This window comes from Rattus norvegicus, chromosome 4 (genome assembly GCF_021556685.1).
Source record: "Rattus norvegicus strain SHRSP/BbbUtx chromosome 4, alternate assembly SHRSP_T2T, whole genome shotgun sequence".
Taxonomy (NCBI): Eukaryota; Metazoa; Chordata; class Mammalia; order Rodentia; family Muridae; genus Rattus; species Rattus norvegicus.
Window position 1 is genome coordinate 130,995,367 of NC_141537.1, and position 23,599 is coordinate 131,018,965.

Here is a 23,599-nt window from a genome sequence, read left to right on the forward strand (position 1 = left end):
TCTGTCTGCTCCCTGAGTATCTGCTTTACACTGCAAGGAACTAGCTATAAAAAGACTTTTTTTTTTTTTTTTACAAAAATAACTGTGGCAAGGTATGACCTTCCAGTAACTTTATCCTATTGTATTACATTTTTTTGAGCATGTTAGTGACAGGCTAGTGGCTAGAGGGTGTTTACGTTGAACCAAGGACCCAGCTCTTCGAAAACCTATGTGTATCTGAAAAGAAAGCAGCATGGGGGTGGGGGCTGACATAGAAAATTACATAGAAGAAAGAAGGCCGAAGACAAAGCTGAGCCTGGGGGGTGAAGCAAAATCGGGCAAACAAGAAAAGCCAAATTATGAAGCACAAACACAACATGAGGAGCCAGAGAGCAGGAAAAGCCAAAAGATGAGGAGGAATCACAGCAAGCTGAAGAGTGCCTTATGCCATAGGCTGAGGAGGAGCAAGAGGAGGTGGCTTTCATAAAGAGAAATGTACAGAGTATATTGCCACAAGTGGCAAAGATGGCAGCTGAAGGGGTTGAAGAGGGGGTGAAGGGTCTTATGTCCTGTAACTTTAAAGCCTCTGTCCTTGGTCTCTGACTTCTCTGATCAGAGTATCACAGGCCTTGCCTGCCTTGGTAGATTTTTGCAGGCCCTGTGTTTTAACCTTAATTTTGCTTATCAGTATCATTATCCCTATCAGAAGCCTCTGGTTCAAACATCACTCTGTCAGCACAGGGTTTCAACTCATTGTGCATGTACATTAAAGTATTCAGACCCATGGGAAAATATCTATGCACGTTTATACTAATACTTGGTAATTATACAAGTTGTATAATTGTACTAAATAACCCAATTCCTTTCAAAGAGTTTAGCTGAGTATGTAAGGCGAGTTGAGGCCTGTTAGAATTCCTGTCCCAATACTTCTAAATGCACAGCACTGGGCAGATGATATAAACCTTTCAAAGTTATTTTCCAAGCTCTATGATGAAATATTGTTGCCTTTAAAATTATTACAGCATCTTTATGAAGGAGGCACTCAGTGTTAATAACCTTCGCTTTTAAAAAGGTTCAGCTCTTGGAAGGCAAACACAGGCAGATCTCTTTGAGTTTTAGGCAAGCCTTGTCTACATAGAATGTTACAGGACAACTAGAGCTGCACAGTAAGACCCTGTCTTAAAAAAAAAAATAAAGGGGGTGGTGGGGGGAGGTCAGGTGCTTTGCAACATATCATTATAATCCAGTAGAGAAAGAGGCAGGGGAAGAGGGTCACAAGTTAAAACCAGCTTAGACTACACAATGAGACCTTATCTTATTTAAAAAAAAAAAAAAAAGAAAAGAAAGAAAAGAAAAGAAAAGAAAGGAAGAAAAAGAGCCTTATTGAAGATACAGCTTAGTAATGGAATACTGGCCTAGTACAAGGCTCTAAATCTGATACTAGAAGAACCATAAAGAAAAAACTGTGTTGGGGTTGGGGATTTAGCTCAGTGGTAGAGCAAACGTTTGCCTAGCAAGCGCAAGGCCCTGGGTTCGGACCCCAGCTCCGGACCCCAGCTCCGGGAAAAAAAAAAAAAAAGAAAAAGAAAAACTGTGTTAACTCTGTAGCATTTTGGGTAAAGCATAGAACTGTACCCTATGTGGTTTTATAATGAACTAAATTTGTCAGTAGGTAGCTAGAAACTAGGGTATAGCTCTGTAATGGAGCATTTCACTGCATGGGGGAGGTCCCAGGTTATATTCCTGCACCATCCCCACACCAGAAAGAAACAAGACAGAGACAGATTCCACCCACTAAAAAATTGCAACTAAAAATGAAAATTAGGTTCTATTTGTTCCCACATTAAAACATTACAACTATATATTTTTAGTATTTGTGATCCACTTTGATTTTAACATTTTTGAAGAAAAAAAAAGGCATGTTAAGAAAGAAACTTTACGATAAAAATTAAGTCTCCATTTCATTTACCAATGAGAACGAATGAACCTAGTCTGTACTATGGAAATTACTACAGTAAATTTTTAAAAATTTAACTCAGGTGAATTAAAAGTCTGGTAATAATAACTATTAAACATTTAAAAATTATTTCTACATCACTATAAAATTATTTACTATTATTGATATACTTTAAATTTTTCAATAAAAAGTAGACAATGTACAATTTTATTAATAAATAGTGCAAAAGCATCAATGATAACTGTTGAAACATTAATTTCTTTGAACAGCCATGTCTTGGTTTAAATTTGTGCATACTGGTCTCTGTGGCATTGCAAATAAATACATGAAAATATTTTGTATTTTCATGCACAGGTATGACTCTATAATACTGTTTACAAATTATCATGGACAAGTTAAACTCTGCAATAATTAATACACACATGGACAGTCACAATTATATGAGTAGTAATGAAGAAATTGCCTATGTTTGATATCTCTAGATGTCAGGTTGTAAATATTTAATGTTCTTAAGACATAATTCCTCATTTCCATTCAAGAATACATTTCTATACAGGTGGATGCTCAAATGCAAGCTGAGGAATATGTTGTTTGACCATAACAAACTCACACAAAAAGACAGTGTTTGTCCTGCTTTAAAGAAGCAGGACATTTGTTCATAATCTTTCCTGGAGGCATGGTTTTCAATATTACTAAAATGAAAATGCTTACTAGCCCAACCCAGAAGTTCAGTCTTCAAGAGAAACTTATAAAGTTAAAAAAGAGTCATTCATTTTTTATATATATGTATATATAAAAAGTCAAATTCTAGCCACACTAATGCTAAAAATGACATCAATTAAATTTCCTTTCTTGGGTGTTCCCCTCTGCCTCATCTTCCCGGCTCTTCAATTGCATAACATTTATAAAGCATATTATTTCTATGAATTCTATTATGTGCAGATTTATTTTCCTTAAGTAAAATGAAGTTTGAATAGTACAGTTTGTGGTGTGGTGACGTCAGCAACAGCCAGTTCTTGTCCATCAACTAGTCCCAGTTCTAAAATAGAAAATTGTCATTAGACCAAGGTAAATAAATACCTCAACAACAACAAAAATGACACAAACACACAAATTATAGCTTTATAGTTCAGATACGTTTTTAAATTTGATTTCTTGGAGTTTTAATTTTTTCTATTAAAAGAGCCATCAACTCTATAATTTTTAGAGATATAAATAATTACAATTTGGTCATATTTAATTAGGAGTGAACCTAAGTTCAAAGCCAGACTGGGCTACAAGCAAGTTCAAGGCTAAAGACACACAAACGCATCCTATCTCCAAACACTGAGGGCTGAGGAAACAGCCAGCGCAGGGATAAGGCCCGTGCCAGCCAGCAAGGGTTGCCTGATTATGATCCCTGGTACTGAGCACAGACAGACACCACCCCCACCACACACACACACACCCACAAAGGGGGGAGGGAGGGAAGGAGGGAGAGATAGCAGACATTTACTAAAAAAGAAAATTATGTTAGGGTATACATTTACTTAAAATACCTTTTAATGTTTTGGAAAGATTCGGTCTCGTTCGTTCTTCAATAGACGTTACTGACTGGAGAACAACATTATTTTAATGCATAGCACATAAGAAAAAAAAACACAATTTTCTTCAAAAACATTAATGAATACTACTGACCTGTAAATAAAGTGTCCTGTTTTTCCCCTCTAATGTGGCTGTAATAGCTGGAGACTTCATTTGCCTAAAATAAAGTGGCAAACACCATCTTATTTAAAGAAAATAGTTCTCGCTTTGTTACTGTAAAGTTTAAAACTGACTTTTACAATATAAACACTCAGCACTTACAGAGAAGCACTATTGGTTAGATAGTCTAACACCTCTTGCAGTTTAGCTGATGGGGAGAACTGGATGTTTTGAGGAAGCTGGCTACACGCAGGGCAGTTCTCCTGCAAACGTAAAAGAGTCACACTGTCTCAGTCTCTTTTTAAGCAGACATGGAAATCGAGTTATTTTACAATCATGCATGTTTCCTATGAAAATACTTTTTGCTTTAAAGCCTATTTTGTAATAGATTATTTGTTCTAAATTCTTATGCTTTACAGCATCTAAGCTATCTAACAAAAGATACATATTATGTATTAGCTTTAGTAACTCACAGCATAATTATCTTCTAATTCCTAATAACTAATATATAAAAGCAAAGATTGTATAGTGAAGAATATTTTTATTACTTTAATGCTACTAACCTTTCTCTCTGCTTCAAATGTGTAAGTGTACAGTCCATCTACATCATTGAATACTAAGTAATTATTAAGGGGAATGTACGCACTGTAATGAAAAAAAAGTTCATTTTATCTAATTGAGCAAGGTTATAAGGAGGATTTCTACACATATTAAAAATAAAACTCATTACCTTGTAGCTATCTTGAAAACCTCAGTGGCACACACAGCTAGAGAAAAAAATAAAGGCATTTGAATTCAGTAAAAATTACGTACTTTGAAAGTCAGTTGTAAATCAGGTAAAATTGTAATTTGAATAGAAAATGGATTTTAAAATACACAACTTTAAAAACATAGGAAGGAACAAGTTTTGTATTTGTTTTATATGATCTAAACAATACAACTTTTCCTTCATCTCATCAGATCAATGAAAAGCTAACCCTATGAGTAAAAAGACATGCTAAAACATTCCTTTACTGTGAGCACTTTGTCTAAGAGAAACATAAGGTCCTGTAAGACATAATGAAACAAAAAATACAGAGGAAACAGGAGCAACCCACCCAAGAAGATATCAAATTCCTAGAACGCAAGTAACTACAGAAATGTCAATTTAGACATTAAGTCAGAATCAAAGCAAAAAGTAAAACTGAAAGTCTTTTTCCCTTACCTGCAATGACTGCATTTGTAGAAGCTACTGCGGGAATGATTCGTTTTACTACCCCTGAAAAATTTGCCAAATAAAATATGGTCATTGTTTTTTTTTCTTCAAGATTTTTAATCAGGTGTAGGGGAACACGTGTGTGTGTGTGTGTGTGTGTGTGTGTGTGTGTACTGCACACGTGTACATGTGAACATGGAAGTGGAGGGGTCCTCAGAATCCAGAAGCTTGCCTGGCCTCCTGAAGCTGGAGTTAGAGGTAGTTATGAATAATAAGCCAGCTAAGCCATCTCTCTAGCTCTGTGTTTTTGAAAAAAGAAAAGTCACTTTAAGTTAAAATCATGTAATTAAGACATTTAAAGTCTCGATTATGAAATACCATTTTCTGATTTTTCAGGCATTCAAATCAAGAGATAAAGTTGGGCATAGCCAGGCATGGTGGTGGGAAGCCGAAAAGACCCTATCTCCAAAAAAAAAAAAAGCAGACACCTTTAAACATGAACTATCATCTTTAATTCTCAACAGCCTTAGTGTGTTGAAACATTAAGCAACAGTACTGAAACGAAGTCTCTGTAGTTTTCCATAAGGACAAAGCAAAAACATAATAACAATAGTGTTTCCTTATACTACAAATATAGTGCGAATACTAAATATTATTTAATGTTACTGACATGGTGATGGTAGTCTCACCATCCTTGTTCTAAAAAGAAAGGAGACGAGGCTGAGAAATTAAATATGATACCCACAACATTACTCCTAGCAAGTACAGAAATGGGCTGTGCCCATACATGCCCACCCCACACAGTCTTATACATAGTACTAGACTCTGAAATGTCTTAATAAGTATAAACGAAGTTTCCTAATGATTCTTGATATAGTTAATTCAAGTCATTCCATTCACAAAATGTCACAATAGAAAAAAATACAACAACCTTTTAAAAGTATCTTTCTTTTACACTACCAACAGGACCACACAGGACAAAGCACAACTCTCTAGTTTGACTGATTCTAACTTTTCACTTCCATATTCATGTAAGCTATGAACAAACCATCTTCCATAATAAAAAAGGAAGACTCGGTCTTCCAACTGCACTTGAATCACTCACTCTAGAGAAACCACGTGAACCTGGAGGTGAGGCAGCACTACCAGATGTGTTCCCAGCATTCCAGCAGGAGGAGCACAAGTAGACGAACGTGAGGAAACAGGCAGTAGGCATGAACTGAATTTAAGGGGTAATACCAGAACGAGTAAAGAAAACAGTCACAGAAAAGAAATGACAAATTTGAAAAAAGAACAGACAACTCTTTCTAGAGACTATGGCAAAACTCCAAAAGAGAAGAACTATAACAAGACTGAACACTGGTCACCCAGGCTGAGCAGGACTGTTCACTGTGAGCCCAGGCTAGAGGAGGCACCTTCACGGACTCTGACTGACCCAGCAACCAGAAAATGGGAACACAGAACAACCAGGCTTTGGGGGAGCATCTGGAAAGGTCTTTCATGGTATCTTTGTGAAGACAGTAAAGAAGTCTGAGAGACTCAAGAAGATCTGACAACAGATTGAGACAAATCTAAAAAGGCTGCTAAGACCCTTGGTTTGATCTCCAGGACTAATACAAAATTTAATAAACAACCTCCAGAATATTGTTTCTGTGAGAAAGGGGATATGGGGAGGGAGAAACGGGGAAAGGAAGGCCTAACCACTAGATCTGTGAAAAGATATGCAAATTTTAATGAGTAGCGATGAATGTGAAGAGAGTATTAAATGCAAAAAGGGTTCGGCTCCCAATGCCCATATGCAGCTCAGATCTTTCTATAACTCCAGTTCCAGGGGACGCATGCCTTCTTCTACACTCTGCAGGCACCAGGCATGCATGCATGAGATGCACATATATACAAACAGACAAAATAGTCACATAAAAATTTTAAAATAAAAGAAAAAAGCAATTAGATTATGTAAGATACTGGCCAAAACTCAAACTGAAGAAGACACAGCTAGAGTAACTACTTGACAATCTTTCAACAGCTCTCCTAGAGGATAAACTCCTCGTCAGTGAAGATGAAGTGAACAAGTTAGACTTTGAAGATAAGGGCTCTTTCAGTTGTACAATTGTATAAAAATATGAATCAGTGGCACCATTCAATCTCCACTAGCTGAATAGCATGTATTCTCCAGAACACGGTTAGCTACTACCTTGGAATAACTGGAAAAACACTGCTTCCATAGTTCTTCAATTAGACTGCAGATGGACGGTGATGTCTTAATTACGTATCAAGCATTCTTGCCATAGAGAAGTGATTCTCAACTTTCCTAATCCTGCAACCATTTAATACAGTCCTTCATGTTGTGGTGACCCCCAACCATAAAATTATTTTGTTGCTACTTTATTGACTGTAATTTTGCTATTGTTATGAATCATAACGTAAATATCTGATACAGATGGTGTTAGGAACAAATCACTGCCATAGAGTATTTCCCTACCAATCCCACAACTATGACAGTTCACTAACTCACCTTGAGTGAGTCTGTAGGTAACACCTCTAATATTATATTGTGATGCTCTCTCTACAGACTTTTGGAAAATCCACTGAATATGTTCAGGGTCATCTCCGTCTAATGGAACCCCATCTGTTGTGGGGCAGACAAACATAAGGTAATTTTTAAATGTAATTTCAAAATGAGTAATATATAAAATACTTTTTAAGTCTAGATTGTTAAATTACCTCCAAAAGGCTGCTCTTTAGGCCACTGCAACATCCTTACATACTCGATACAGTGCTCTGGGAGCCTGGGCATAGATGCAATGGTACACATGGGGAAATTGACCTAAAAGCGCAAAATTTGTCTTTCTTAGTAAAATTTAAATTATGAGCTATTTTAAAAATGCAACGTCTAGTTCAGGTTTAGTTCATAGCATTCATCTCAGCTCTTCACTATAGGGCACGAAGACTTGTATACTAACAGGAGGCATCAGAGTCTCTCAGGGCTGCCCTGCCTGTAAAGACAGACACATGTGTCCTACATTTTTAGAGCTCTGTTGGCAATGAAAAGAAAAGTACTAAATAAATTCTGAAATGGAAGGGATTTAGTTTTACCTGTATTCAATGTAAAGGTATAATGCAAACTAGCACAAAAGCACAGAATTCAACCAACTGTAAGTTAATACTCATAGAGCTGCTAATGTTTACAAATCAAAACTGCAACCATCCTTTAAAGTGAGTGTGTATGCTATAGAGCTCCATTTTGACAAGATCATTCTTAATCCTAAACTCTTTATCACATTTACTTTGCATGTATGTGCCTGTGAGCACATGCTAGAGTGTACATATGACAGTCAGAAGACTTTTAGCTCCACCATGGGTGTCCTAAGATTAACTCAGCGTCTTTATCGGCTAAGTCACCTAACCAGCCTTTTGCCTAGGAGTTGTGGTCTCTGTAATAACTTCAGTAGACCTTCCTTCCTCATGAAAGGTATGCTCTAAGAGTCCAACAAATATCTGAACCCTATGTATATACATTTCACCTTAAGTTTAAATTAAAGGAAAGTATATGAAGAAAACAGACAGAATGTAACTTATCCCAACATATAACTTCGTAATTTCTCTTAAATTAAAAAAAGTAAGGAGCTGGAGCTCAGTGGTTTAAGAGCGGACACTTCTCTCTCAGAAGAACTGAGTTTGGTTCCCAGCACTATGTCAGGCATCTCACACCAGCCTGTTACTCTAGCTACAGAGGAATCTGTCACCTCTGGTGTCCAGGACCACTGTACTCACATACCTACACACTTACACATACACACATAATTAAAACAAAAACACACTTAGCAAAATACCAATTAAAAAAAGTACTAATACAAAACCACAAAAGCAGATCTGATATATATCATCTTCTCTCAAACACAGAAGACTATCATATTTTATTCGTCTAAGCAAATTTTGTTTTAAATTTTGCTCTTGTTTTGAGGCTGAAGTCCACTAGTTTGAGCCCATGCTGTCATTATGGTAAATACGAACCTATACCCTTAAATGATATATTTAAACACTTATCCTCAATTACAAACCCTAGACACTGACCAGATGTTATTCCAACACTAATTACCACCCAAGATACTAAGAAAGAGAGGTAGGAACTTTTCTGATTACCTGTGGTGGGTAAAGTTCCAGAGTGCACTCAATACAAGCGGTCATTCCAGGCAAAATCACTCGGGCATTCCCTTTAAAGCCTTCTGTGCCCCCATCTATCAAAGGTACGATGGAGCTTGGATCCAACACACCATCTTCATAATTTAGAAGAGATATCTAGGGAAATGTTTTAAAGGTCTTAAAAAAGAATAGGAAGTGGAAAAAAAAAAAAAAAAAAGCAACCGCAGCAGTGTATTTCTAGCAAATTCTAGAAGTTAGTTTGGGACTCAGTAGCAATCTATCAGAATGAACTACATTCCTAACAATAAACACATTTCATTGAAAATCAATGAAAGCAGTAACAATGTGTATAGCTACTCAATTTAAAATTAAACCAACGGTTCTGATTTGAAGCAAAGACCTTTAGAGAACCCGAACGATGAAGTGTTTACCAGCATTCCATTGATCCATCTCCTGGCTATGATAGAGTCCAGGCCACATACGATAATATGAAATTCTACAAGAAAAAAAAGCCACATGTAATTTTTAATATAGTCTATGTAGTCTAGGCAAGTCTCAAATTCTCTATCCTCTTGCTTCAGCCTCCATAGTGCTGGCCCCACCACACACACTAGGTCGGTCACTAGTGCTTACAAACACACACACTACTATACCAGTGCCCTAACAGGGGTTCATGGAGTGTTAACAATCTATCACTGCCAGTGGACTACTAGAAAGGAAAGTTTGCAGTGGAAATTTAGTAGTATCTGGTATGAACATCAGAATGAAGCAACTGCTTTTAGACATTCTTGGGCTTCAAAGAAGCCACTGTGATAGGTAGTGATTGTTTCCTGTGATTTGTTTGTCTGAAGGAGCTTCATAGACTCTGCATGATCTTAGTCACAGACGCTCTTAGCAAACCAGAAAGTCTTGCACTAGTGAGCACTGCAAATAGCACAGGAGGCTGCAGAGGTGATGATATGCTCCTTCGCAAAACACACGCATTATATCGGGGGCTCTGGTGTGAGGAACTTGCCTCACTCAAAGGCTAGCAGTCAACAGATATGCTTCTGAAAGGCTGCTTGGGCTTCAGTCCATTGAGGGCGACCCCCTGCTTTCTCAAGGCTTCACGGCATCTGCATGTCTCTCTTCCATCATCCCACATAACTCAGATTAACAAGGGCCGTCTGTGTGATGGGACAGAAAACGCTACTTTCCACCCACTTTTGCTGTGACTCTAAAACTGCTTTGAACACAGTTTACCAATTAAAATAAAGGCAGTTATGCAACGTAATTACTTTGTTTAAAAAAAAAAAAACATTTTATTAGAAGCTCCCCACCCTCCTAATCCTTTAGTAACTCTTAATTCAAGCAAGCAGCTAGTGGGATCTACTAAGAATCAGTACTGTGGTGTTTCAAGTACCCAGAATGAGGTAAAACAAAACAACAAACTGGAGAAATTAGTAAGAACTTAGTATTAATAAAGAACTTACGTCGGTAGAAAGTGTCGTTAAAATCTTGAATCTTGTTGAAATGTCTGAATCCAAAAGTAAAGGAACCTAAGGTCCTAAGTTTTAAAGTTCTGAAGTGAATTTAACAATGCCATAAGGAACACAGTTTGTTTATCCACACTGATAAGTAATCAATGTGGAATTCAGGAAGTCTGACAAAATGGGGTGGTCCCCATTTTCTGACAAACCAACGTAGGTCATTGACCTTATTTTATGCATCTGTGTCTGTGCACAAGTGGAGGTAGGTCCATCTGTCTCTCTCTCTGTCTGTCTGTCTCTCTCTCTGTCTCTTTGTCTGTCTGTCTGTCTGTCTCTCTCTCTCTCTCTCTCTCTCACCCACACATTAAATAAATGTGTAAACAAAATAAAAGAGTTATGGTATTTTTTTGTGAACTTTGTGTTTCATTTTGCTTTGACATTGTTTGCATTATTGGTCTTTTGCTTGTTTAATTTGTGTTTCAGTGGAGGGGTTCGATTTGTTTCTTGGGTTTGGTTTCCTTTTTCTGAAGAAAGAAAAAGAATATAAAATTGGGTGGGTAGGGAAGTGGCAAGGACCTGGGAATTGAGAGGGAAATACATGGTTAAAATATATTGTATGAAAAGAATTCTTTATAGCAAGAAAGAGACTATCAAAAAACTGTCAAGAGTTTTATATATACATATAAATGTATATGTGTATATGTAAGCCTTATATTAAAAACAATCCACAGAATTGCTAGTACAACTGGGTGTATTGGGTTTACTTACATAAGACCCTGGGCCTGGATGCAAATTATGCATTTTTTCTACCTCTGGTAAAAATCTGCTGTAGGTCTCTTTTCTAGCCAGTCAGCAACTTTTGGTCATCACCCTGCACTTGCAGACTATGTGGATCAGCACACATTTAGTCTCAGCACTTGGGAGCCTGGTCTACATGAGAAATTCCAGAACAGACAGGGCTACATAGAGACCCTTTCTCAAAAACCAAAAAAGCACAAGTAAATACAGAATGTGTTTAATTTTTCTAGTAAAGAAAACAAATGATACCACTCTAACAATGCCCTATGTTCTCAACAGCAACACAAAGAGGGACAACACACAACATGCTCATCTAGACTCCTACCTACAAATAAAGGTATTAAAAAACCCAGCAACTCGGGTCTAACCTCACCCATTTAGAACTCTATCCCTTTGAATGTAGCAACCAGCAAGGCACACTGAGAACTAGGTTGAAAAAGAAACAAAAGAAGCAGTAGAGGAGTCCCAACAGGGAAACTAGGAGGCAGCCCAAGATAGTCTCTCTTAGGTGGATATCTACAAAACAACTTTCCCAGGTCTCAACAACAGGGCTAGATGGAACACGAATATTCTCCCTTTTGTTTACTTACAAAGAGGCCTGTATTTCTATTTTCAAGCAGATTTACTTCAAATAAACAGATATTCACCAAAAGCAGTAAAAGCAGTACAGAGAAGCTATACTTTGAATGCTCACCATTTACAGAGTGCACTAGATCAACCCATAAAAAAGGCAACACTGGCATAGTACACAGCTACCCACGACACCTTCCGCCTTTTTTTTTTTTGTATTTTGGTATGGAGGGAGTATGCCATGGTATAATTAGGAGGTCTGAAGAAGACGACAACTTAGGGGAATCATTCTCTCCCTCTGCCATGGGGGACTTGAGAATCAGGCCACCAGGCTTGGCAAGAAGAACCTTTAACCCCTATCTTGCAAGCCTTGTTTCTTTGAGAGTCTCCCTATCTAACTTGAGTAGCCTGGAACCTCTATGTATACCAGGCTGATCTTCAACTTGCAGCAATTCTCAAACCATGTACCACAGCACCTGGCTAAAACCTCTCAACGTACATCAATATACCAACTCCCAACTTACACCCATTCTTTGGTGATTTCTAACCTGCTCTCCATCTTCCTAAGTGTCTCATTTAACAACAGGATATATATGTCCCAAGGACATCACAACCTCTTGAGGCTGGACATTTTCTCAAATGCCCATGGGCTCCATCCCAGGTGTACATGTTTCTTTAGTTGTTCCTTTTACTGCTTAGGAGTGCTCGCTCTACCGCACAGGTGACCACAATTCACCTATCAAGCAGGTCCTGGTTTGGAGTGTCAACAAATATAGTTGGTGTAAGCAACATGTACAGATTTTTCTGAGAATACATGCATTAATATCACTAAAGTGTCCCAAAATGAACCAACTCAGTAATAAAGTTAAATGCATATTTAGATTTTTTTAAAATGGTCAAACTATTTTCTAGATGATTATTTTACTTTCTGTCATGAATAACCACATTTTTCTGTTATTTCTGTCAGCCCTAGATACTACTCCTCCTCCTCCTTTAATTTACAAGGTATGTAACATCTTGTCCAAGCTTTTTTTTGTCTTTGTATTAGACTGAATTAGGGCCCCATGCAAACTAGGCACGTACTCTACAACTGAGCTTCACCTCAGCCCTTTAAACTTTATTCTGACACTGGATCCACTAGTTGTCCAGGCTGGCCTTAAGCTCCCTTAACAGTGGGGTCACTGAGTCTTCCTGGATGATGAGCACCTTTTATAAGATTTTGACATTGATCTCTTCAGTGAACTCTCCCTTTGCAATGTCCATCCACTTTTTAAATGGATGAGGTTTTTTCTGCTAAGTTTTAGAATTTCTTTAATGAACACTCAAGCTTCCATGTCTGAAGGTGTTCCATGCATAGATTCAACCAACCCTGGATCAAAAATACACAACAAAGGGAAAACTGTCAGTAGTGAATGTAAACCAACTTTCTTTCCATGGTTTCTCAGATAACACAGCATGATAACTATTTTTATAGCATTTAACAGTAGGTATTATAAAAGATATATTAAGACATCAGATATAGATAAATATCCAGATGTGGTCTGATGGTTTGTATATGCTTGGCCCAGGACGTGACAGTCTTAGAAGGTATGACTCTGTTGGTATAGGTGTGGCCTTGTTGGAATAATGTGTCACTGTGGACTTGGGCTTTAAGACCCTCATCCTAGCTGCCTGGAAGCTAGTATTCTGCTAGCAGCCTTCAGATGAAGATGTAGAACTCTCAGCTCTTCCTATACTATACCATGCCTGCCTGGATGCTGCCATGTTCCTGCCATGATGATAATGGACTGAACCTCTGAACCTGTAAGCCAGCCCCAATTAGATGTTGTCCTTGTAAGAATTGCCTTGGTCATGGTATCTGTGCACAACAGTAAAACCATAAAACATGTGGATAGCACAAATATAAAAACAGTATACGGTTGGGGATTTAGCTCAGTGGTAGAGTGCTTGCCTAGCAAGCGCAAGGCCCTAGGTTCGGTCCCCAGCTCCAAAAAAAAAAAAAAAAAAAAAAAAGAACCAAAAAAAAAAAACCAGTATACGTTTTAAGTATTTATTACATAGTACTGGGGGTTGAACCTAGGACTTCATGGAAGTGAACTACCAGCGAGCCCCATCTCCAGCATGCTACCTTTCTGCATGCAGACTTGAGGATCAGTAGATCTGGATTCCTGAAAGGGTCTGGGAAGCAATCCCCCACAGATACCCAGGAATAACTGAACTCTAGATTGGTTCTCTGTCGGCTGCTTTACAAGTGTTCTCTCCAGTACCTAGCCTGTCCTTTTAGTCCCATAACAGTCTTTTTCAGACCACAGCTATGAATTCCCATGTGGTCTATGTGCTCTCCATCAAGCCTCAGAACCCAGAGATGATCTGTACCATTCCCTGATATCACAAGCTTTATGAATTACATCTGTGATCCACTGTGAGTAAAGCGTGTGTCCAAGATATAAGGCATAGGTGAAGATGCATTTACTTAATACTAAAACTAGAAAAGCTGATAATGACATCAGCTATACAAATAATTTAAAAGTCAAGGCCAAAAACATGAGCACAACCACAAAGGGAAGACTGGGCTGGAAAGCAAAGGATCGGCATCTGCTCAGTAGAAAGGGGCAGGCTGCAGACGACCTCCGCACCAACAGCATTCTCTACTAAGCATCTGTCATAAAAAGGGGCGGTTTTAGAAAAACACTTTCTGTTGAAAGGATACGGGACCACGTTGCAGTTAGGAACTCTGTCATTCAGGAATTCTGCAGCAACTTCAGCCTTGGGTCTTCCAACATCTTTAGGCCTACAGAAAACATTGTATCAAGTTGTCATCCATAGTATGAATTTAGATGATCTACATAATTAGCTTCCGAATGAAAAAATGAACAATTTACTTATAACATCCTTTGGAAAAATACTAACTACGATTTTTTTATTATTCTTAAAAGTGTGTGTGTGTGTGTGTGTGTGTGTGTGTGTGTGTGTGTGTGTGTGTGTAGGCATGTACATGTGAGTGCAGATGCCTGCGGAGGCTAGTCATCAAGCTAGAATGACCGGGCACTGACCCTGAATCCTCTGCAAGAACAATCTGTGCTCTTAACTGGAGAGTCACCTCTCCATCAGTGTCTCAGTATTTTTCTATCAGTAATAAATTAAGTGTATAGTTACTACACCCTTGATGACAGTGTAAAAAGTCTAATTTTATTTAACTGAAAATATGACCTATAAACAGTAGGGTCTCCATCCTCCAGGGTTAAGCCTAACAGCAACATGTTTAATGGCTACTTCCAACCATGACACTTCCTAATATAGAAATATCCTAGACACAGAGCCTTCCAAGCATGCAGCTTGAATCCCAGAACATCAATCTGTTGTTTGGTTGGGTGAGACAGGATCTTACTCTACAGCTCTGCCTGGTCTTGAACTTAGTATACAGCCCAGCATGGCCTCTAAAATTTTAAGCAATCCTCCCGCTTCAGACTCTCAAATGCTGGTATTGTACTTGGGAACCACCATGCCTGCTTCACTGTGTTTATATGCTGGTCTTAGTAACTTACACACAAAGACATTCACTCTGGAAAAGAAAGACCCTCTAAGCGTTGCCTCCATCCTTTGTGTGCCACTTAAGTAGGAATCAGAGGTCCCTAAAGTATGGCAGGATTTGTTATGCTTGTTTTTTTGAGACAGGTATTACTACATAGCTCAATCGCATCCAGATCCTCTTGTCTCAGCTTCCTTCGTGCTGAGATTACAAGAATGCATCACTTCCTTAACCATATTTTAAAAGAGAGACTAAATTTCAAAGACAGCAATATTTTCAAGAAACTAAAAGCAAAGCTAGAAAGATCCCTCTGTGACAATTATCAGCCCATAAGTCCAGAAGGATACGAAGGGTCTCGTCAAGCGTGTGAATACTGTCTACCATCTCCTCACAGTTCCCATGGAAGAGTAAGTGCTTCACTGTAACTTCCTGGGACACACATACTCTAAACATTGAGCCCTGATTCTCTGTATCCTTCACACAGGGCAATATAAGATTTTTAAAGAGTAAAAAAATAACAAATCAAAATTTTATTTAAAATTAGAACTTCAAAGGAAACATTTAACCAGGTCAATTTTCCTCTTCAGAAATAAAGAATTTATTCTTTCCCTATTTAAAGTTGCTAAGAATTTTATTCTTTGTCCTTACTTGCATAGAAAGGTACTATAAAATAGAAACCTTGATTTGAATCCCACATTCAAGCTTTCTGCACAGACAGCTCTTCATCATATGGAAGAGGAAACAGTGAGTGCCAAGATTTCTAAATGTATTTTTGTGCTTTTATGAGTCTCACAAAAGAACTCCAGCAGTTTTAGTGAAGACTGTTACCTTAACTTACAGGATCAGGAGACCCGAATCCTGCAGCTTAAGACACTGTCATAAATAAGTCATCCTTATGGCAACAGCCTGTGTTAGTTACCTCTGTAAGTGTCATTATTATTGGAACTATGTTAGTTATAAATTAAAAGGTGAGGGCTGGAGAGATGGCTCGGTGATTAAGAGCACTGACTGCTCTTCCAGAGGTCTTGAGTTCAATTCCCAGAAACCACGTGGTGGCTCATGACCATCTGTAATGGAATCCTGTGTCCCCTTCTGGTGTGTCTGGAGACAGCTATAGTCTATTCACATATATAAAATATATAAATAAATCTTTTTAAAAATAGTTAATTAATTAAAAAGGTGTGGCTTGTTATTAACAATCAATCATCAGTCTATTTCAAAGCTGTAATATGTTAAAAACTTATCAGAAAGGAAAGGCACACAAAATGCATACATGTGCTTATAAAACAACCAACACCTAAATACTCAAATATGTATTCCAATTTCTAAAGTATAAAAGTAGCACTTCTTGGGGCTGGAGAGATGGCTCAGCAGTTAAAAGAACTGACTACTCTTCCAGAGGACCCAGGTTCAACTCCAAGAACCCACATGGCAGCTCACAGCTGTCTGTAACTCCAGTTACAGGGTTTCTACCACCTTTACACAGATATAAATGCAGACAATACACCAATGAAATTTTTTTTTTAAAAGTAGTTCTTGTTTTTGTAAAATCCATGTTAGACCCTTAGTAATTATTACATTACAAAGAACACAAATTCAAATGTTTATCAGAATTTTTAAAATGTCAAACTTACCTAAATAAAAACTGCCTATTTAAATTGGAAACATCTATAGTGTCCATGTCTATAACATGAATCTGTCTAAAACCAGACAATGCCTATGGAAAGAAAAGCAATCTAATTAGGCAACAGTTTCCTTTTAAAACATAACATTTAAAAAGTCTAGGTCCTAAATCCATACATTTTCAGTGATAAATTCTACATAATTACACTCTTTGGCTTAAAAAAAGTCTGTGCAAGGCATTTAAAAAATTTTTAAAAATTGGTAAAGAACAAAAATGCACAAGCACTCAGGTTTAAGTCTTCTCTAGCCAAGAGAAAACTCACGATCTCTACTGTTTTGTATCTGCTGACCCCTTTGCCTAGAGCCTTTCCTTCCCAATGTTCTTCTAGGACACTGCTCCTCCCTTATGAAAACAGCACCTTTGAAAACCCTGTCCTCACCACCAGGCTGCCTTCCCTCAGGCCTTCCTTTTTTCACCCATTTATTACCATCTGACATTCCATATACCTTCCTTCTCTTTTTTTTCCAAAAGAAAATCTGAGTTCCATAAACAAACATCTGTTTATGTTCCATTTTGAGCTTTTATCACCAAAAATTGTGCATGGCATTTACAAGAGGACACTCAATATACATTTGGTTAACCGGTAATTATTAAAGTGAGTTTCTTCTTTTTTTAGAGTGAGCTTACAGTGAGTAAAAGGGAAGTGAAAAAAATGCATGTCTTCTATGCTTACATCTAAAACAAGCAAAATAATAAATGATGAAATGAAAGGCCTACATTCTGTGAATGTGCCTGAAGGATCAGAATGTAGTGCAATGGTTCTCAACCTGTAGGTCACCTTTCACAGGGCAGGGATCCAAGACCAAATATCAGATATTTACATTACCATTCTTAGCCATAGCAATTTTACAGCTATAAAGTAGTAACAAAAACAATTGTATGCTTGGGGTCATCACAGCACGAGGAACTGTATTAAAGGGCTGCGACATTAGGAAGGGTGAGAACCAGTGGTGTAATAAGTAATCCTCAGATCTAATCTGAGCATACTAACATTGCACTGTACACTGTAATAGTAAATCATGGCTTCAAAATGAAAAAGTTAAGCCTTAAGGGACCTGTAAATGCCTAATTGGGGGAAAAAAAAAACAATGCCCAAACTCTGCAAACGCTTCCCTTTGGCAAGTTGTGAGTTTTCACACTAGAATAAGTCTGTCTGAAAGGGAGTTCTCATTTGGAACACCATACATACTATTCCATACATACTACTATTGATTTCATTAAGACTTGTCTTCCCAAACTTAAAATTCACTGCAGACAGAAACCACAGTGACTTACAATCCCCATAGAACTAACATTGCACTAAACAGAGTAAGTGTATTTCATTTTAAAACGTCGGTAGGAGCAACACTAGCGTTTCCTAGCCAATCAGTACGATTGTGTTGATAATAAATTTTAATTGCCAGATTGAAGAGATGGCTCAGCAGTTAAGAACATATATTGCTCCTACAAGGGCCTGGGTTTAGTTCTCAGAACCCATACGACAGGTCCCAAGTCTCTGTAATGCTAGTTTCATCTGACAGCCTCTTCTACCTCCCTGGGCAGCAGGCATCCATGTGGTATACATATAAGCTGGCCAAACACTCATACACATAAAATAAAAATGAACCTTGTATGCAAATGAATTTAACTCTTGGTAGGTCACAGGTGTCTTCCATATGGCTATGATCTGCTTACTATTTTCTATTTTTCTACCCAGTTAGAAACCAGGTATACAGCGGCTCTACATTAATTCTCTCCTTCCCTTTTTTTTTTTTTTTTTTTTGGTTCTTTTTTGGTTCTTTTTTTCGGAGCTGGGGACTGAAGCCAGGGCCTTGCGCTTCCTAGGTAAGCGCTCTACCACTGAGCTAAATCCCCAGCCCCAATTCTCTCCTTCCTAAATCTGTTAAATTGACAGAAACTTATGCAAAGCTATTTCATGGTTATAAGAACTCAATGAAAGCAATTACATCACAACTATTTCTAAATAGCACACAGAAATAGTTTTACTAAAGGCTCAGGTGTCCCAAATCATAGGCAATTATCATATGGTCATCAAAAACAACCGTCTTCGGTCATTCAGGGATTCTGTGAAAAAGGGCACAGTTCTTTATGTAAAGAACTGATGATGACTTGGATTAGAGTCTAGGAACTTCACTTTATTTCAGAAAAAATGAGGGAGTCTTTCAATTTTGCTGCACCTCAGTGTGTCATCTTGGATAAAGTGATAACAAAAACCGACAAAACTGGGTTATTGGGAAAAGCAAAAGAAATAATTATTTAAAATTACACATTAAAAGATAAAACTATCTATTCTGCTATTTAGGTCAATAAAATATTACCACTAGGCAAAAGGGGGAAAAAAAAGAAAAATATGACTTAATTTTAAAACTTTTAGAATTCCAAAATAATAGTATACATTTTTATTACTGTCTAGAATTTTACCTGCGAAATTTATCCAATAAATGTTCAAGAGAAAAAAATTAATAATCGTGAAATGAAGACATTCTTTATATGACAGGAACAAAAGAACTTATCTCTAAGAGAATAGAATTATACATATATAATTATACATATATATTACCAGATTTTTCAGTAGCTCACATCCTAAGCCACCAGCTCCAATGACTAGAACTTTACATGTATCTAACAAGAACTGGAGTGACTGTAACGAATAGAAAGACATATTAAAATCCAGGCGGTCACCACAAGAACCATGAATAAGGCAACAAACCACACAATAGTTGTTGGTGTAGGCACAAAAACACCAATTAACGATAAGAAACACACCTGACATGTTATGAAAGAGATGTAATTACAAATTTCAAAATCCTAGTAAGTTCAGAGTTTCAATTTTAACACTTTACTTTTACTATATGAAATTAAAAGCCTAGTTCTAACAGGAAAACTAGCCTTAGGGCTGGATGACTCAGCAGATAAGGCATTTGTTGCTCTTACAGAGGACCCAGTTTGATTCCCAACACACACACACACAGTGGCTCACAACCATCCGTAACCCAAGTTCCAGAGAAAAGGACACCCTCTTCTGAACTTGCGGGCCTTTGGCACATGAGGTACATACACAGACATGAAGGCAAAACACTGATAAGATAAAATCTAAAGAAATTCTTAAAAACTATCTCTAGTTATACCTTTTTTCAAGCATTGGTACACCATTTTATAGGTAATATAGCAATTTAACTACAGCATTCTCTATTTTCCTTCTCTCATTCTTTATGCTTTTTCTTTTAATTTTAAAATTTTAAGTGTTTGAAGGTCTAACAAAAATTAGATAAGAACAATTACACCTTTCTTTGAACAATGAGTGGAGCTTACAAAACTTGAGAAATCAGCAAATTCTAGATCAGCAGAAATAAAACTTGGGAACACTGCTTAACAGAAGTGACAACCTTAAGCTATTGTGCAGAAACACTTTCAAAGTACAAGAAAATATGATGTATAACTATATTATCCAAAGAAAGAATTGCTATTATGCATTGTATTTACCACTAAAGGAGGAAAAGGACTTATTTGCACAAGCTACTTAACCAAATTTGAGAGTTTACACAACTTTGAGTGGCGTTTCTATTTCAAAAATCTCTTCATGGGCACAAAAGGTCATACAACACATTATAGTGATTACTTTGTTCCTACTTTGTAATAAGAAAGAAATTTTATCTAATCAAATATTTGCTTCAAGTCAGACACAGTTTAAAAATACATATCTATTATATTGCAAGCACATTTTTAACATTCAATTAATTATAGTCAGTACTAAGGAAAGATTTCCAACTAAATTTTAATACCCAGGTAAGCATATCTTACAGTCTTATTAGAATTAATTTACCACATCAGGGCTACAGAGAAATGTGTCTTAGGAATCATTCTAAACTATAGAATTTTAGACATACCAGAATATGATATCATCAACTTATCCTATTCTTTAAAATATTTAAACTTATATGAAAATATAAAAATGCATCTCTAGTCATTTACATAAATTAAGTTGTAAAGATTCAACTCAATACTCATAAGATTCACAAAACAATTTTATTAATTATCTGTATTATAAGAGTAAATTTAAAAGGAAGCATCTTATTATTTTTGAAATGTAAAACTATTAGAGCAGTTCTTTAAAAATAAATATTTCTCACTTCAGTGCTCGGTTCGAAATCAGGGTGTGTGAAGGGTCCGGACCGCTCGAGGAACTTCTTTACATGGTTCCAGCGACCTTCCCAGTCTCCAGTGTCCCCACACCCACCATCAACAGCCATTCTGCACAGAACACAGTAAACTCAGCTGCAAAGATCAGTATGAAAAAGCCAGGCCCATAACTATTAGGTCTCCCCAAATGTAAAGGTAACCACACATCAGACCTGCTCAAATAAAAAGGAAAACTGACTTGTGAGTTTTTCCAGTTTTGGCTTGTCTATTGTGGGAAAGCACTCTTCACCTACTTGATGAAATAAATCAGCCTCTGTATTCCTAGCTTCCTCAGCACCCAAAGACCAAAGTTGGAACACTAAATGACTTGGTGAGAAAGGACTTCCCTCTGTTTGGTATTTAGTCTTACTGAATTTCCATCATCGGTTCCTTCAGTAGAAATACAAATGGATAGGGTGAGGGGGACTTGGAGAACTGTGGTGCTTAAATCTAATACTATCTATGGCTCCTCCCAAGTAGGAAAGATGAGGTCCACTGAGCATTTTTGGATGAAAGCAATATTCATACATTTCTTTCCTCAGAGGGGTTCCAGTAGTTTTTTTAAACAAAAATCTCTCTTAATACTGAGGTCCATTTGTTGTCACAAAACACACAAAAGAAAATGTTTAGATTAAAATTATGCCACAGATAGGCATTACCATCAAGAAATCTTTAAGGCTATGTAACTAATAAAATGGGACTCCTCTAAAAACAAAAGCAAAAAACTCAAATGCACTTTTTAAATCTCAGATTCATTCATGTTTGGTTGGGATAATTTTCCTGTAACCCCAAAGTTTCTACCTTCAAATATCTTAGTGTTATCAATTCTTTACAAACAGGATGAATACACATTGCACAGCTGATGTTCTGGTGCACTGCTGGGTTGCACTCCACAACCAAGCGCATTCTAACTTTGAGAAGATTCCTTAACTGTCAGAAACCTCAACTGTAGATTACAACTACTTCTGATGGTCATGAGGCAAAGAGATAATTGTGAATTGAACTCAGGGACAACTCTTGGCATACAGCAAGCATTCGAACTTTTTCATTTGGTGCAAAAAAAAAAAAAAAAAAAAAAAAAAAGGTAAGGACTTAAACAGTGGGAAATGAATGTGAACCCTTGCATTTGAAATTCAACCATAGGGAGGGGCAGGGAAAAGACCAAAGTACTACTGAGAACTGACACAGAAATTATGAATTCACCACACCCACTACAGGAGTATATTATTTTTTTTCCCCTTCCCACGGAGGGAGGAGAGAGGAATCCCGTATGATTGGCCATATGAAAAGAATTTTAAAACCTGTGGCATCAAAAAACTAAGTATTTGATACAGGTTGTGTGGTAATTGAGAGAGCGAGTTGGCATCTCCTTTAAGACCCAATTACCTTACAAAAATGACAAGTTTTAACACAATTCCTGGTTCAGAGTGTTCATAAAAAGTTTATACGACTGTCTCAAGTGTTTACCATGGACCCAAAACAGGCCTCGGGTACATTAAGATTTAGATTGGATTCACTTGCCACAAGGTCACAGCTCTGCCAATTTGGGTTGGAGGAAGAGGGGGGTACCGGGTGGCTTTTGCAGGAGCATAGCCAGGGAGCAGCCGGCGGGTGGCTCGGGCTTGGGACGGGGTCAGGGGTGAGGACGCGCGGCCTGCTCCAGGTGCACCCCCTCCCAGTCCCCCCGGGCCCGCTGCGGCTGGTCCCCTAGGCCTGGGATTAGGGGGAGGCGGGGGTCTCCGGAGAGGACCCCGGCCTCCCAGCAGCACTAACTTCTCAGCCAGCAGCTCCTCTATTCTCCTTCTTTTCTTCTCCCTAAAAGAAAGAGAGAATAAAAGAAGGGTCAGCATCAAGCTCCAAAGAGAGCGCCGCAAGGGTATGGGGGGCGAGGGGACGGGGCGGGGGTTGGGGGACCCCCGGGTGGCAGCGGTGACCGCCCACCGCCGCGCTCTCTCACAACCCAGCCCAACTCGGCGCTCCGGCAAAACCCCGATACTTACGGCTCCTCGCCATCCGCCATATTGTTCCCCGCCTCTTCCCAGAGGCCCTCGCGGCGAGCGGGTCCGCCCGGGGTGGGCGGGACTGCAGATTAATAGGAGGAGGGCGGAGCGGAGCCAGGGCGGAGGAGATGAGCTTCAGGTAAGAGAGTAAGAGGGCGCAGTAGGGCGGGGTTTCAAGGGGGGAGGCGGAGCTGGCGTTTAGTGGGATGAGGCTTTAAGGAGAAAAAAGGCTGAGCAGGCGCAGAGAGGGTGGACCAGCGCGGTCTTACTAGGCAATTAGAAAGGGTGAGGGGCGGAGCCAGTACTAGAGGCGTGGCTTCAGGGGACCGGAGGAAGGGGTGGGAGTATCTGGGTAAGCTAGTTGAACAGTTGGAAGCCATGGGTAAATTGGCTGCTTAGGTTCCCTTAGGCTT

General features: G+C 38.2%; 1 protein-coding gene across 2 annotated transcripts; it reads right to left on the minus strand.

Annotated features, from left to right (window-relative positions):
• Positions 1-2,112: 2,112 nt before the first annotated feature.
• Uba3 (ubiquitin-like modifier activating enzyme 3) lies at positions 2,113-23,213 on the minus strand. Of its 2 annotated transcripts, NM_057205.2 has the most exons (18): positions 23,187-23,210; positions 22,960-23,001; positions 21,138-21,258; positions 19,568-19,648; positions 16,958-17,040; positions 14,505-14,585; positions 10,430-10,473; positions 9,389-9,453; positions 8,958-9,113; positions 7,539-7,641; positions 7,330-7,443; positions 4,824-4,877; positions 4,350-4,386; positions 4,183-4,264; positions 3,782-3,882; positions 3,614-3,677; positions 3,475-3,529; positions 2,113-2,975 (listed from the first exon to the last, which is right to left on the minus strand). In NM_057205.2, the coding sequence occupies exons 1-18, from the start codon at positions 23,204-23,206 to the stop codon at positions 2,890-2,892; spliced, it is 1,389 nt and encodes a 462-aa protein (NP_476553.1). In that variant the 5' UTR covers positions 23,207-23,210; the 3' UTR covers positions 2,113-2,889. The 2 variants fall into 2 exon arrangements, with proteins under 2 accessions (NP_476553.1, XP_087511813.1); XM_087655687.1 differs by lacking the exon at positions 22,960-23,001 and having other exon boundaries at positions 23,187-23,213.
• Between the last annotated feature and the right edge of the window lie 386 nt (positions 23,214-23,599).

Coding starts and splice junctions, on each gene's coding strand:
- Uba3 (NM_057205.2), bottom strand. CDS start 23,206: ATGGCGGATGGCGAGGAGCC. Junction 21,259..22,959: donor GAGGAGCTGCTGGCTGAGAA/GTTAGTGCTGCT, acceptor TGTTCTGTGCAG/AATGGCTGTTGATGGTGGGT. Junction 19,649..21,137: donor ATTTCGAACCGAGCACTGAA/GTGAGAAATATT, acceptor TATTCGTTACAG/TCACTCCAGTTCTTGTTAGA.